General features: G+C 62.4%; 4 protein-coding genes across 4 annotated transcripts in view; all 4 read right to left on the reverse strand.

Moving 5' to 3' along the window:
• Positions 1 to 312: 312 nt before the first annotated feature.
• On the reverse strand, positions 313 to 1860 carry LMXM_09_0880 (histone h1-like protein; the record flags this gene model as incomplete). Its single annotated transcript, XM_003872721.1, has 1 exon — positions 313 to 1860. The coding sequence occupies one exon, from the start codon at positions 1858 to 1860 to the stop codon at positions 313 to 315; it is 1548 nt and encodes a 515-aa protein (XP_003872770.1).
• Positions 1861 to 3141: 1281 nt separating this feature from the next.
• Positions 3142 to 10722, reverse strand: LMXM_09_0890 (phospholipid transporting ATPase-like protein,putative; the record flags this gene model as incomplete). Its single annotated transcript, XM_003872722.1, has 1 exon — positions 3142 to 10722. The coding sequence occupies one exon, from the start codon at positions 10720 to 10722 to the stop codon at positions 3142 to 3144; it is 7581 nt and encodes a 2526-aa protein (XP_003872771.1).
• A 2768-nt stretch (positions 10723 to 13490) lies between these two features.
• LMXM_09_0891 (putative polyubiquitin) lies at positions 13491 to 13877 on the reverse strand (the record flags this gene model as incomplete). Its single annotated transcript, XM_003872723.1, has 1 exon — positions 13491 to 13877. One exon carries the CDS (start codon positions 13875 to 13877, stop codon positions 13491 to 13493), a length of 387 nt encoding a protein of 128 aa, XP_003872772.1.
• Positions 13878 to 14858: 981 nt separating this feature from the next.
• LMXM_09_0900 (putative ef-hand protein 5) overlaps positions 14859 to 15000 on the reverse strand; it is a gene marked incomplete at both ends in the record, with an annotated part of 561 nt that continues 419 nt past the window's right edge. The window contains one exon of the mRNA XM_003872724.1: positions 14859 to 15000. This exon is cut by the window's right edge and continues 419 nt beyond it. Within this exon, the coding sequence (XP_003872773.1) occupies positions 14859 to 15000 (142 nt within the window).

A 15000-nucleotide genomic window follows, 5' to 3' on the forward strand; every position in this document is an offset into this window, starting at 1 on the left:
GGGGGAGGGGGAGGGGACTGGTAAACAACAGAAAGAAAGAAACGGGAGGGTGGAGGCGCGCACGCGTACACAGAGACACCGAGCAGCAGCCACAGGAGCGTGCAAGGGGGGAGGGGGAGGGGGAGAGCCTGTCGATCAGCAGAGAGAGAGCGTGGGGGCGTGAGTCGTTAGCAAACACACATGCAGACACACACACAGATGCCTGTGGACCAGCGCCCTCTCTACAAACCCTCCGTATGCCTACTCTTGCGGCTCCGTCGTGCCCCTCATCGCTGTTTTCGCGATGCTTGTCAGCGGCCCTGCCGTACCCCTTCATCGTCGCGTCGAGCGCTTCTCATAAGTTGGCCTTTTCTTGGCAGCCGGTTTGCGTGTCAACAGCGTTGCCTTCGCGGCGGACCGTGCTCGCACTGACTTCGCTTTCGTGGTTGCTCGCGGCTTGGTCGGCTTCTTTATCAGCTTTCGGGACGGCTTCGTGGCGACGGCTTTCATCTTCGCCTTCTGTCTTTTAGCGGCAGCCTTGACCCTTGCCGCTGCGGACGCTGGCGGCTTCGCCTCGACGCTCTTGCGCTTCTTCGCCAGCCTCGCTGCGGCAGCCTTGGCCGTTGCCGCCGCGGACGCTGGCGTCTTCGCCTTCATGCGCAATGGTGCCTTTGACTTGGCTTTGGCGGCGTGCTTACACACCGCGGCGATCTGCTTCCCAGCACGCGCCTTCACGGCCGTGTGCTTCGCGAGCGAGGGCTTCTTGTTCCTGGAGGCTGCTGGCGTAGCCGCCCGCCGTGGGAGTGGCTTTGGTGAAGCGTTAGCCTTGTGCCCGCCCGCCGCAGTGGCGTTGTAACGCAGCCGTTTCTTCGCTGAGATCACCGTGGCAGCGGCATGCGAGGCTCTGCGGGTTTTCTGCATTGCCTTGCCCGCCGCAGCTGCGGCCGCCTCCGCATCGGCGGTGGCGGGCATCCCCAGCAGGTCGGCTTCCACCACCGTCTGCAGCGTGTCACCACCTCCGGCGCTGCCTCCGCTCTCCTGAGAGTAGCTGACGACAGGATCCTGAGAGCGTGTGCCAACGGTCATGGCAGCACGCACCACCTGCTGCTCGCGTTGCTGCACACCACGACGGTAGTTGCTGAGTTCCTCACCACACGTGTGCCGCACTGTTGCCAAGTCGCGCTCCGCCTTGAGCCGTTGCAGCGACGCGTTCAGAAGCGCTTCTTCGGCCTGCAGCTGCTGCACTCGCTGACTGAGCAGGAGAGCTGTGGCAGGACTGCCCACGGACTGAAGCACATCGGCCGCTTGCGAAGCGGCCGATGCAAGACGGATTCGACGGGCCTTCGTGATCACCGGCCGCCTTGCCACGGCGCCATCGTCGCCTCCGGCGCGCCGTGTGGGCAAAGCGGCGGCGGTTGCCGTCGCCGTCTCCGAGGAGAAGGACGCGTCCATCGCTGCTGCAGCCGCATCTGCCTTGTTCGCGTGGTCCCACGATCCGTGAGCCCTCGCGCCTGCACTCTGCGGCGCCGCTGCCACCTCTGCCAGATGACGAGGGCCGAAGCCGCCCATGAAGTAGTCCACGTAGCCGCTGCTGCCACTGGTGTTGTCCTCTTCAAGTACGACCAATGCATTTTCATGATCCTGCGCTGCTGCTGCTGCTGCTGCCACATCCATCTGCTGCGTGTGCATGGTCGCAGCGGCACCGTCGTGCGACTGGGAGTTCTGCGTCCATAGCGATGCCGCCGCCGCTGAGGAGATGGCGTTGCTGGCCATGGACGCCTCACTCGCTGCTTCATTGTGAACGGCTGCAGAGGACGAGGACGAGGAGGAGAGGAGCGCGGCGTGTAGCACGCACGACGGACGCAAGGCGGCGCGGAGCATGGCGGCGGCGAAGAAGCGAGCGAGGGGGAGGGGGAGGGACACCACGGCCGACGCAGATGCCGTCGGGTGGGTGGCAATGGTAGGGTGGCCTGGGGGAGGGAGGGAGGGAGACAAGAGATGTAGAGGGAAGTAAGGGCAGCGCGTCTGTCTGGCGTGCGAAGTGGAAGAGCTCCCGTACACGTGCGCGAAGGAGAGGCCAACGAGAGATACTCACGGGGGACGTGCACACACGCACGCGCAGCTACGAGAGAAGTGTGTGTGTGGGGGGGGGGAGGGTACAAGAAAGTAGGGGTAAGATAGTGAAGGGTACTGCGGTCTAGGTGCGCCTCTCTGTCTGGTCGATCGGACCTTGAGGGCGCAGCGTGTGCCCGGGATCTAAAGGCAATCTGCGCTGCTGGCGGCGTAGATGCCGTGGTGATACTTTTACAGGGAAAGCAAGAGGGGGTGTGGTGGTGGGGGGGTGAGGAGCGGGCGGAAGGGTACACAAACACACAAGTATATATATATATCTACAGGTACGTGAGGAGGCGGAGTGGTGCTGTGTGTGAGGTGTGTGCTGTGAGGCGGGGAGGGGGGTGATGGTGCAACAGCCAAGATGCACGCACACACGCACGCGCAGCTACAAGACACAACCCCTCCCCCTCTCTATTCCGTCCTCTCCTCCTCTCACTGTGTGAGAGACGCGTGCGCACGCGTGAGAGGGAGGGACGGCGTCGAAGGGACGCCAGGAAACCAGAATAGGACGAAAGGGGCGCGCGGACTTGCAACGCAAGCACAGCGAGAACGAGAGGGAGAGAGGGCAGGGCAGGGGCGTCGCGCGCCTGTACGTGCGCGTTGTGCGTGTTCGTCGCTGCACCGCAGCCGGTCATGACCCATGTGATGGGTGGCCCAACAGGAACAGAAGGTCGAGACCACAGAGCAGCAAGGGGGAGGGGTGCGGGAGGGAGGGATGGGTACGCATATATAAGCCTGAGAGGAGCCGTCGCCGAGGAGGGCAAACCTGGGCGCACACCGCTGCTCAGCGACGGTGCCCGCTTGTGGTGCCCGTGCCGTCTCTCGCCGACTTTCTCGACGCACGCGCGAACACACGCTTCCCCCCATATACGCATCGGCGAACCTCACTGGGGAGGCGTCACAGACGTCGCATTTTCCTTTCGTTCTTTTTCTCCACGAGCCGTTGCACACGACGAGACAGAGGAGCAGGCCGGTTTACAAATTCTTCCGCTCGTACCCCCCCTTCACCACCACCTCGCTCCGTTCCTGAGAGTGCAAATATCCATCTCACCGCGCGCCAGCTGTCACAACTTTTTCAGTAGCCGGGGCAGCAGCCGCAGCAGCCGTTGTCGGCGTTCGGGTCTTGCCTTTCGTGCCCCTGCTCTTCGCTGCAGACTCCTTCCGCTTCTGGTGAAACTTGGTCAGCTCCTCGTACCGGGCAAGCAGCCGCGCGTACTCGGCCTTCAGCTCCTCCTTGGTGTGGTGGTACGGGATGCGGTGGTGCGATCTGCGGGCAGCGCGCATAGCGAAGCCCGCGTTGTGCCAGGGCGCGAATAGTTGTATGTACATGTTCGACGCCATGGTGAAGACGACGAGCACGCCACAGGCAAAGAAAAGCATCAGCCAGAACTTGCCAGACGTGCCGTAGAGTTCGTTCGCCACGTACACGAACCAGTTACTACCGGCGACGTCGTGCAAGGCGGCGTAGGCGAGCTCGAGGGCCGGCACGAGGAGGATGGCCAACGCGATCACGAGCGCAAAGGGCAGCATGTAGTACGTCACCAGGGTGCCGGCCCGGAGGTCGGCGACAAGGACGAGCATCGTGAAGAAGGTGGTGCCGTAGTCCTCGAGGGCTGCGGACATGTACGGATACAGGTTGTCCTGCACGCCGACCGTGTACATGAGGAAGAAGAAGAAGAAGAGACCCTCGATAAGACCGTCGACGAGCCACTTGATGATGTACGTGCCGGAGAAGTACATGGACTCGCGTGACAGGGGCGGGTACAACCTCGGCAGGGACTCGGCCAGCTCGTCCTCGACATCCTTGTCCAGGATGCCAATCATCAGCGGCTGCAGAGAGCAGAGGAAGACGCTGAACATGCCCAGCAACCACGAGTCTATCAGTGTCTGGCCCGAGTAGCCCGTATAGAACTGGTAGCTAACCATGCCCACCGTCACAACCACGTTCTTGTACAGAGAATAGACGACGCAGTGCCCCTCGCGGAAGACGGAGAAGCGACCGTGGACGAAGAGCAGCCGCTTCAAGAAGCGAAACTTCGGGAGGGCGTAGTCGCTTGCCAGCTCTGCCTGCGACCCTTCCAAGCCCATGATGCCGACACCGATGCTGCTCTCCTGGATCATGGACACGTCGTTGGCACCGTCACCGATGGCAAGCACCACGGCGTTTGCGTTGCGTTTAAACATCCGCACAACCTTCGCCTTCTGGAGCGGGGTCATGCGGCAGCACACAGCGCTGCGGCAGCGACTGCCGAGGAAGAAGAAGCGGCGTGCACGGTTGCAGTCCTCAAAGATGAAGTCCAGCGTCTTGCCGTCCACCACGATGACGACGACGCGGTCGTTGAACACCTCCTCCCCCTCGCTGCACCTGTCCTCGGCCGCCTTCAGCTGCTCCTCGACGCGGGCGCACTTGCGCATGAGGAAGCCCTGCGCCGCGTCGGCAGCGATGCTCGTCCCAGCTCCTGTGGAATCACCGCCAGGGATCGTGTTCGACGTGTCTTGCAGCGGACTTGCAGTGGAGGCGACGGTGGTGCGGTCGACGCTGCTCGCCTGCGGCAGTACATTGGGCAGCTGCGGTGAATGCATGCGGGACGACCCGCTCAGGTGGGCCCGGGTTGTCGTGCTTGCCACTGGCGAAGGCAAGGGGCTATCGGCGTCCGACGAGCTCGAAGACACGCTCTCCAGCGGTAATGCCCCGTCGCCACTGCTGTCTTTCGCCTTAAGGCGACACCTTTCTCTGTACCGCTGCTTCTGCTGCAGCAACACCTCTTCCTCGATAATGTCAGAGACATCGAGATGACACACGTAGTTGGTGTAGTCGCTCTTGACAAGACCGCTCGTGTGGGCGATGGTGACGGCCGTCTCTCGCTTGTCGCCCGTCAGCATCCACACCACAATGGACGCCTGTATGCAGAACTCCAGCGTCTGCGGCACCTCTTCCTGCAGCTTGTCCTCCACCGCAGTGGCGCCAACAATGTCGATATCTTTCTCCAAGAGCGCGTATGCCTTGTGCAGCTTCTCGCTGCGGTCCTGCATCGCACATTGGGCATCGTTGAAGATCGGCAGCCACCCACACACCTCCTCCTCGCGCAGGTAGCGCTGGCCGAGGATGAGGGTGCGCAAGCCCAACTTCGACATCGCGTCCAGCTCCTTCAGCATCTTGTCCTTCACCCGGACGTTGGCGCGGTTCCGCATGTTCACAATCTCCATCATGCTGCTGTCCGCTCCCTTGACGAGTAGCAGATACTTCCCTGGTGCCGAGGCCGGCGCACCGGCCGGGGCAGCAAGCCCCAACACCGCACTACTCCCGAAACCGTCGTGGTAGGAGGACAGGTCTCCGCAAGATGGCTGATGAGCCAGCTGCTGTGCGCTGTTTGATGGGGGCGGTGATGTGAACACACCCGAGCTACCAAAGTGGGGTACGCGCTGCGGCTTCGTCGGAGGTGGCAAGAGGATGCTCTGTGGCGGAAGCATTTTCGTGGCGGGTCCGTCAGCGTTCCTGTTGTCGTCTTCTTCCTCCCGCTGCTCTGCTGTACTCTTCGGTACTTCGCTCGTGAGCACGACGGTGGTTGGGCGCGACAGCGGCAGCGACAACTCAGCCGCCGTGAGGGTGAAGAGCGAGGTTGTCTTGGCTCGGCACAACCGCGCGTCCTCGGCTGGCCGCGAGCTCGCGGCACCGACTCCGTTCGCCTTCTTGTCCTGCGCGGGGACAGCACGGAGACCGTCGTGGCTTTGCGACTGCAGGGGCCGCGATGCCACACCACACTCGGGTAAGACGCGTGAGGCGGTGGCCGCGAACAACCCGGATGCCTCGCGCGCCGCTGCTGCGGCAGTGGAGCTCCCTGGTGCGCTGCGGTGGTAATACGCGCTCACGCCGGCAGCCACCGATGATGCCGCCGCCTCGGAGTCAAAATCAGGTCGTCGCTGTAGCAAAATGCTCATCAGCTTGCGCTGCGGCGTGAAATCGAGCTCCGCAATGATGTCGTAGCACATGACGCGGCCGAGCGCCTTCACATAAATTTGCTTCGCCGTCCGCTCGAAGAGCGAGAACCCGTTCTCGCGCGCCGCGTTCACCAAGGCGATCTCGTCCAGCGACTGTCCCTCGTAGATTTTGCTGCGGTCAATGAACGGCTCGAGATCGGAGACCGCGCTCGGAGCTGCTGCTTGTCCGGCAAACTCGCCAGCGCTGCTGTCTGGGTACATTGTGGCGGAAGGAGAAGCGGCAGGGGTGGGGTTGCGCTCCCCGCCGTCGTGGCTCACATGCGCACTTAGGTTTCGATTATGCATCGCACGATTAAAATAGCGATGTTGGTACCAACTCGTGCTGCTCGTGTGGCCGTGCAGCAAAGGTGTGTTGTTCTTGCTTAGCTTGAAGGTGTCCTTCGCCGGCCCCATGCCCACCACCGTGGCCGCTGGTACTGCGGAATGCGTGTTTGTGTGGTGATGATGGGTTCTGCCGTCCGCACTCGCCGCCGCCGTCACGAAAGGTGCAGTGTTGGCGCGGGTGAGGTGGTCGTGAGCCGATATGCTGAGACCTCCGCCGACGTTGGTGCCGCCGACGGTGTAGGGCTCCAAGTCTTCACACACCGCGGGGCCGGCGGGAACGGCGTAGGGGATCTCAACGAAGTTACCAGACGAAATATCGTTCAGAGATAATATTTTCGAGAGTGGGACCAGATCTGATGCGTGGTGGGCAGTCTCGTGACTCTGCTGATGATGCGCCCGCAAGTGATCGGGATCTGCGGTGGAAGCGCTGCCGCGATGTCGCCTCGACGCACCCTTGCCTGCGCCGTCGTCAGCACGGTTGTGATGGCGGTGGTTGCTCTTCCGCTTCTGTGGCGCACCGCCCTCGCCCGCCGCCGCGGAGGTGTTGTGATCCTTGTTGTGGAGACGGTCCTTGTGCCCTTTCTTTTCCTGCGGCGCGCCTTTACCCTTCTCTGCCGCCTGCTGCGGATCCGCTACGGCATTGACTGGGTCTACCGGAAAACACACGACGGAGTGGCACAGAGCGATGGCGCGCAGGTAGCAGAAGAGCGGGTCGCGCTCCAGCACGGCTTCGCTGATGTTGCGCAGCCCGGCCAAGCTGCCGACACCCCTGGGCTCATTACCATCCGCTCCAGGAGCCGTGCTGCCAAAGCCCGGGAAGGGGTTCCCGCCGAACGTTCCGCTGCCACACGGGTAGCTGCTGGAGGGCGGCAAATTCGGCGGTTGCGGGGAGGTGGCGCTGATGTCCCCCGTAGCGGCCAGCGACGCAGGGGAGGTGGCTACCACCGTGCTTGGTGACAGGACGACATTGTTGCCGTCACCGCCGGCGTGGGCGTCAGCGGCTATGTGACTCGCCATCACCGCCGCCAGGCGCTGGAGGGGGTGGGTAGAGGAGTTATGGCCACGAGCGCCACCCGTGCTACAGCTGTTGCTGCTGTTCGCGGCGGCGTCCGCGGAGACGATGGCACTCGCACCCCGCATGCCTGCCAGAGTGCCTGCTACGGCAGCGTCGCTGAGAGTGCTTGCCTCTCTGCCGCCGAGGGATGAGCTGAGGCGACGATGCGTGGGATGGTCACAGTGCAGCGACAATTCGCGGGGTGAGCCCATGTTGTTCGGACGGACGCTAGTGAGGACACTGGCCGCGGTGTATGCAGTGTTACGACGAAGAAGCGCGCGGCCGATGCCGCCAGGCTTCTCCGTTTCGTTGTGCGTGTGCCCGTTGACCACGCCGCCAACGTACGTCATGAGGTTCTCTGTCAAGGTCCCCGTTTTGTCCGTGAAGATGTAGCGCACGTGGCCGAGTTGGCCGTTAAGCTCAGACGTCTTGGGACGCGCCCTCTTGATGGCCCCGGTGAACTCGTCGAAAACGGCCATGCGCTTGTCCGCGCCGATGAGGAGCATCTGCATGGCTTTGTTGAATTCGAGAGTGACGTAGAGGGAGAGGGGAATGAGGTAGCTCACCAGCACAAAGTTTGTCAGGTAGCGCCACCAAAACAACGAGCTGTCCGAGTAGCGCTCGAGGTTCCACTGGATGTACCAGGCCGAGTGATCGCTCTTCGCCCCAGGCACCTGGCGCAGCAGTTGGTGCTTGCTCCAGATGGCCAGCCCGCAGAGCAGCATTATCAGCACCTGGTTGAATGCGAAGAACAGCATGTTCATCTGGTTCAGGCGCTGTGTCATGTTTGTGACCTTGTGCGGCTTCGGCCGCAGGTTCAGCAGCATCTTGGTGTGGCGACCCGTGTACACGACCGCACCGATCACCCAGTCCGTGTTGCGGATTAGGCACCCACGTGGAAGGAACTGGTCAATGCCGAGCGGCACCATCTCGCCTGATGGCAAGCGCAGCTGGCCGAACCACGTCGACAGGTCCGGCGCGGGGGGGCAGGAGATGAGAACCACGCCGGAGGCGGGCGGCACGCCCGGGGCTGCGTCAGAGACGCTATCGCTGCCGTTGGCGATGCGGCTGTCCTGGAGCGGCTCGTTGTGAGCCACCCCAGGTTGGTCGAGCACTGAGAAGCCACACGACTGGCTGTGGGGGCCGTCTCCGGATCGCGGTCCTGAGGCGCCCGTTTCCGCGTCACCTGCCCCGTTGCGTCGCTGTGGCTCAGACACCTTCCTCTGCTGCGATTCACGGCTCCTGTGATGATGATCGGCGGCGTCGTCGAACACAGACTCGCTCTCGCCCGCGCGATTGGTGGAGTTGTGTGGGCACACGTGCTGGGAAGACACACGCGCACCTGCGCTGCTTGTGCGACTGTGCACGGTGCGCTCGTAATGCTCCGAGAGCTGACGAAGCTGGAGTGGCATGGGCAGCTGCCCGTCCTCGGCAAGTCGCTCATTCAAGGTCATGTGTCGCTGGCGCAGCATTCGCTCTGGGGACATGTCTGGCGAGACGTTACTAGGCACGCTATGGAAGTTGCCTGACGCCGCGGCACTCAAGTCCGTGTTGCTATGTGCGAGGGGGATGCCGGCGGTGGAGCTGGGAAAGTGCTTCTGTTGATCAGAGAAGCTGCGCTCGTGCTGGGGGCGGAGGAGGACGGCCCCTTTCTCCGCCGTCGCTGCAGCTGAGTCGCGCTCGGCCGCTTTTCGCTCTGGGCACTCCAGGCAGGTCGGCACCTGCGAGTTGTGCTGGTGCTGCGGTGAGTAGTCGTACAAGCCTCCAGATGGGAAGCTTGACTCTGAGATCGCGGTGGGGACGGCCACGTCACCAGCTTTGGCCGCCGCGGTCTTCGCCGAGAGCACGGGCGACCATGAACCCTTGCCAAGGGCGGCAGGCAAGGTGGCGGTCAGTGACGCATCGAGGTGCTTGGCGCCCGTCGCCGCTGCCCCTCTTCCTGATGCGTCTGTCAATTGTCCACGGGCGCTAACAGCCTGACCGCCGCCAAATGCCCCACAGCAGTCCATGCGCACCTTCGCTGGGGCAGCGGTTCCGCTTGACACACCCCAGACATCCTGTGGCCCGGTATCGATGCCGTTCATGCGGGCGTGCACGGCCGCCGCGTTGCTTGCCGAGACGCCGAGAGCCTTCTCCACCACGTCTTCCACTGTCCCCAGTGCCTCCACCGTCTGGATCTTGGCGCGGCGGGTCTTCGCGTTGGTCTCGCCGTCGAGGTTGGCCGTCTCGATGTACGTCAGCCCGTCCGGCAGCGACGTGTTCAAGATTAGACAGTCCGCCTTCACTTCCTCACCAAGGCGGAAGAGCATGATGTCACCAGGGTACACTTCGCTGCTACGCACCTGCTGGAATGTGACTACCGGCTTCGTTGCAGCGTCCGGAGTCGCCGACTTTTGAGGCTGCGCTGCAGTGCGGCCAAGGCTGAATGCCGTTGAGGACGTTTTCGATGCGCCGCAATTTCGGCCGTAGGCGGTCATCTCCACCTCGTCCACCGCACGCACCTCTTCCCCACCATATGGCTTGTTGCGGGTGACCGCGGTGTCCTCCCTCGGGCTGCTTGGCCGCGAGACGACGCGCTGCTGCCGGCGGTGAGGGTGCTGCTGGTGATCGTGGACACCGTGCACGCGCAACGGCTCGGTGGCTCCGGCGTCGCTATCACTCGTGGGGTTTTGCTTCCCGATAAGAGTGCTGCTGTTGCTGGTGCTGCTGCTGGCGGCGGCGGCGCTGCCGTTGCCGTTAACACCCCTGCTAGCCACCCCCGTGCATGCTTGCAGGACGTAGACGGTCATTTTGTTGGCCTGGAGATCCGCCCTGCGCCGCTTACAGTCCTCCCAGAGGTCCTTGAAGATGCCAGCGCCGATCACGAAGGACAGAGGCACGATGCTGCTGAAGGGGTTGATCGGGCTTGCCCCTGGCACGAGCGCGATGACCATCACAATCAGGAAATAGATGTTCGAGATCTTGTAGAACTGGTAGAGAAGGCTGAGGGGCAAGGCCGTGAGAGGCGTGTACTTGGCCGTGCGGATGGAGTTGTCTGGAAAGTTGCGCGCTCGGTTGCGGTCGCTGCGCAGCAGGTCGATTTCGACGAAGGCCGGCTGCCCAGACTTCGACGCGCCGCCGTCCTTGGCAGTGTCCGCCAAGAAATTGTCCTCGTCATCGTCGTCGATGACGTTGCCGCCGGGGCTCGTGCAGGTAACGGTGCTCCGAATGGCGGCGGCAAGGCTGCCGAGGGACGCCTTTACCTTGCTCATGATGGGGCCCGTTACGACTGTGACGGCTGCGGCCGCTCTTCGCGCGTCGCCGGGGTGTGCGTGATAGGTGGGGTGAGGTGGTGGGGATGGTGTTGCCGAACCATCCTCGCCTCCACCACACGCAGACGTCACGACACCCGCTACCGGTGATGTCGATCAATCACGAAAGAGGCGAAGAGGAAAAGCGAGGAGACAACAAAGAGCGACGCGCACACACGCACACGCCCAGACAGACAGACAGACAGACAGACGAGGAGGCAGACGGGCAGAGGGCGAAGGGGAGAACACGCTGAAGATGTACAGAGATTGATAACTCGGGACAGACGCGTGTATGTGTTTATAAATAAGATGTAGATACGGGATGCGAGGAGGGGGGAGGGGGAGGGCACAGCCGACGAAGGTGCCGCGCTGGGGTTTCTTCGTATCAGCAAACTCTGCCAACGGCAACAACAATGATAATAATAAGAAAGCGCCGCTCTTTCCGGCCTCCGCGTACTCCGTCTCTCTGCCGCGTGCACGGCACCCACGCACGCGCAAGGGGGGAGGGCTCGTGCAGGCGTGTGCGTGGAGGGGGAGGCCACACGACGGAGTAAAGTTGACGGGAGTGGGTTCGGGCGCAGAGAGGTTAGTGAGGGAGTGCGTGTGTGCGCAAGCCCAAACAACACGCAGACACACAAGGGAAGTCGAGGGAAGGCAAGCGCCCCGCCACCACAGCCGCCGAGGCCACCAACAGATTCCTCAAAGGCAAGGGCACGCACCGAAAAGATGGATCCTGTGTGCACGTGCTGGGGTCTCACCGCGCGTTGCCTCGCCGCCACTCACGTGACACGGCGAACAACCGATGGCAAGGGGAGGAGAAGGTGGGATAGCGTGGGCGCGATGAGGAACCGCGGGCTGCACACGCCCACACGCGCACGCACCGGAGAGGGGAAAAAAGGGCAGATGGGAGAACGTGGTATATAGATGTAGCTTACATGCACGCGTGTGTGTTGAGGGCACGTGTGTATGTGCTTGAGTGGCCAAGCAAGCAGGCGAAGCAGCAGCAAAGAAAAGAAAGAAGAGTATGTAAGGGAGTCGTGGGGCGGGGCGGAGGCGTGAGAGTCGTGCGATGCGAGGAGGATAGGCAGCCCAGCTGTGTCTTTACCTCGCTTGCAGCACCCCTTTCCCTTGCTTTCCCGGTGCTCTTCTCCGCGTGTATGTCTCTCTGCCCCTCTCTGTGTGTGTGTGTGTGTGTGCGTGTGCGTCACGAGCGCGTCTGAGCACGGTAAGGCGCGAACACGAAGAGCTCCGACTTGCCCGGGTATGAGCGAGAGAGCGCGAGGGAAGAGAAGCAGCGGGCGTCTGTGTGTCCAGCGCGACGCAGGCCGAAACCAAAGGTCGAGACAGGTGCCCGTGCAAGAGACAAGAAAGGGTCAGCACAGTTCCGTGTGTCGTCGTCCTCGTCGTCGATCAGACGGGATGGTGATGATGGAGCGCGTGGAGGAGGGAGGGAGCGCCACGGCAAACACGTGCGCGCACTATACACGCGCTACACGCTGAGGCGTTGTGGAGATCCGTCTCTCTTTCTCTTGCAAATTTGAAGGAAACTCCCAACAGAGAACGAAGACCGAATCTAAGGATGTGGTCGAGTGCTCACGGAGAGGATACAACGGGGTGCGTGTGCGCCGGTGAGCAGGTCTGCAGGACACAGCTGCAGCACGACGAGCAACGCACACACGCTATGATTCGCGGGTGTGCGTGTGTGTCACCGAGAGGGAAGCGAGGAGGAGAGCACAGCGAATCGGATACGTGTCGTCACGTGCACAGCGCACCTCTGCCTGCCCCCCTTCTTGTTCCGTTGTGTGTTGCGTGTATATAGGTGCAGGTGTGTGTGTGTGCGTGTGTGGCAGATGTGGCGAGGAGAGCGGTGTACTGTATCCAAGGAATTCCTTTGAAGCGCGGGTGAGAGATGGAGGGCGGGGGTGGTGGCGGCGGAGCGCCATGACGGCAAGAGAGAGAGGGAGGGAGAAGAGACTGAGGCGCTGAGAAACATGAGGTGGGTCAGCTGGAAAGCAGTCGTACCAGCAACGCAAGGACAGGGCCCACATTCATGCACGCTCCTTGCCACGCCATCGTACCTTGCCTCTTTATTCTGAGCATGGAAGCGCCTCCGTCATCACGAAAGTGTCGCCCGTCTCCTCCGCCACCGCCACGTTAAGATGCACGGGCATACGCGCACGTAGATCCGCACAGAGATGTAGAGAGCATACAGGGGAAACAGGGGCGGCTGGGCGGTGATCGTCAAGTGCGGGGTTGGGCGAAAAAGGCCGAGGGAGGATGGGAAGGGTGGGGAAGCAAGCGGAGGTTCAACTCACGAGACACTCCTTCACATCGAGCAGTGTCGAAGCGCATGCACCTATCTTGATATGCGTGTGTGCGTGCGTGTGCTGTGTCCGCTGCTCTCTTCCCTGCATCACGAGTTCCGTTCGACTCACCGGCCCCACGCCAGGGCCCAATCGCGTGGTGCGGAGCAGCGGTGAACACACACCCACACACACACGTACGTCCGCACCTCACGTCATCCTCGCTTCAACCTTTTCGCCTCCGCCTCTGTCGCTCAACACGCCAGGCCTGCGCAGTCCACTTCAGGACCACCGCGCGATACAGGCAGGGAGAGAGCGGGATAAGCGCTAGTAGGGAAGGCGGGGATGACGCGGCCAGCACGAAGCGTGGAGGGATAGGTAGGTGGAGGTGGGTGGGTGGGGGCACTACCGCACAGCCATCGCCGCCTAGCGCAGCTTCTTCTTCATGCACAGGTTGGAGCAGTGGCCGCAGGCCTTCTTGCGGCAGTTCGTGGCGCGCACCGGCAGGCGGGCGTAGCAGCGGCGGCAGACCTTCTTCTCCCAGTTGTACTTCTTGGCCAGCGCGACCAGCGTCGGCTCCATCACGCCGCCGCGCAGGCGCAGCACCAGGTGCAGCGTGGACTCCTTCTGGATGTTGTAGTCCGAGAGCGTGCGGCCCTCCTCCAGCTGCTTGCCGGCGAAGATCAGGCGCTGCTGGTCCGGCGGGATGCCCTCCTTGTCCTGAATCTTGGCCTTCACATTCTCGATCGTGTCGCTCGGCTCCACCTCCAGCGCGATCGTCTTGCCGGTCAGCGTCTTCACGAAGATCTGCATGGTGTGGCGGTGGCGATGTGCACGAGAGAGAAACGGGGTGATGGACTCCGAAACGCCTTACAACGCTGCTGCTATCCGGCGTGTGTGCGTGCAGGTGAGGGGGTGCGGCGAGGTATCGGAGGTGAACGTGCCGAACAGAAACAGCGAGCGAGCGAGTACGTAAGTGGGTGGGGCATGCAAGGGCGTGGAGCGCGCAGACGGAGTGGCGCATGCCTGCCTCTGCGTGACAGACGGGGGGAGAGAGAGAGAGTCGCACGACGTATGCGTGGGTGTTCCACATGCCCACACGAGAGGAGACAACCTGCCACCGGGCGGCTACCCAGAATCGCGCACACAGGGCCTCCCTCCCTCCCCTGCTTGACGCTGTTCTGTCTCCATGAGAGGAAGGGGGAGGGGGGGAGGAGGGGAAACACGTACACTCGTGACGTTGGATGAGATCGCCCGTGTGCAACATAGACGCGCCGGCAAGAGAGGCGCGTATCGGATGGCGTGGCGTAGAAAAACGGCGGACGCGCTCGCCATTTTTAAATATAAGGAGAAACAGCTGCAACAAGCAGAAGGATGTGCGCACAAGACCGTAGCGTGCGAGGTGAAGAGAGAGAGCGAGTCGCGGTAGGGGGGGGGGGCGGAGGGGAGGCTGCTGCTGGTGCTGGTGCTGGTGGTGGTGGTGGTGGGCAGTTCGGAGTCAACACGAAGGATACGTAAAAGGAAGCCGACGTGGTGCACTGCGGAAACACAGACAACCGCCGCACCAAAAGAACGACTAGCGGTGCCTGCACAAAGCCTGCGAGCCTGCGAGAGCGGAACGAAACCGGCAACGGATGACCCCTCCCCTCCCCTCCCCCTCCTGCCTGAGAAGACATGTGAAAGGTGACAACGAGGTGCACCTCCACCTCACGCACAAACGCGCATACATACATGCGTTCTGCTATGACCATGCACAGGAGCCTCACGTTACGGTTCCCTGCCATGTGCCGATCCCTACATCTTGTTGAGTAGAATGACGAGCTCATTGATGAGCTTGTTGTAGTCCACCACTTCCAACTCTTCCGACGTCTCGGCCAGCAGCATCAGCTCCTCCAGCTCCTCGGCACTGCTGTGCTCGCCGGAGGAGACGAAGAGC

The sequence above is a fragment of the Leishmania mexicana genome, chromosome 9, assembly GCF_000234665.1.
Source record: "Leishmania mexicana MHOM/GT/2001/U1103 complete genome, chromosome 9".
Lineage (NCBI taxonomy): Eukaryota > Euglenozoa > Kinetoplastea > Trypanosomatida > Trypanosomatidae > Leishmania > Leishmania mexicana.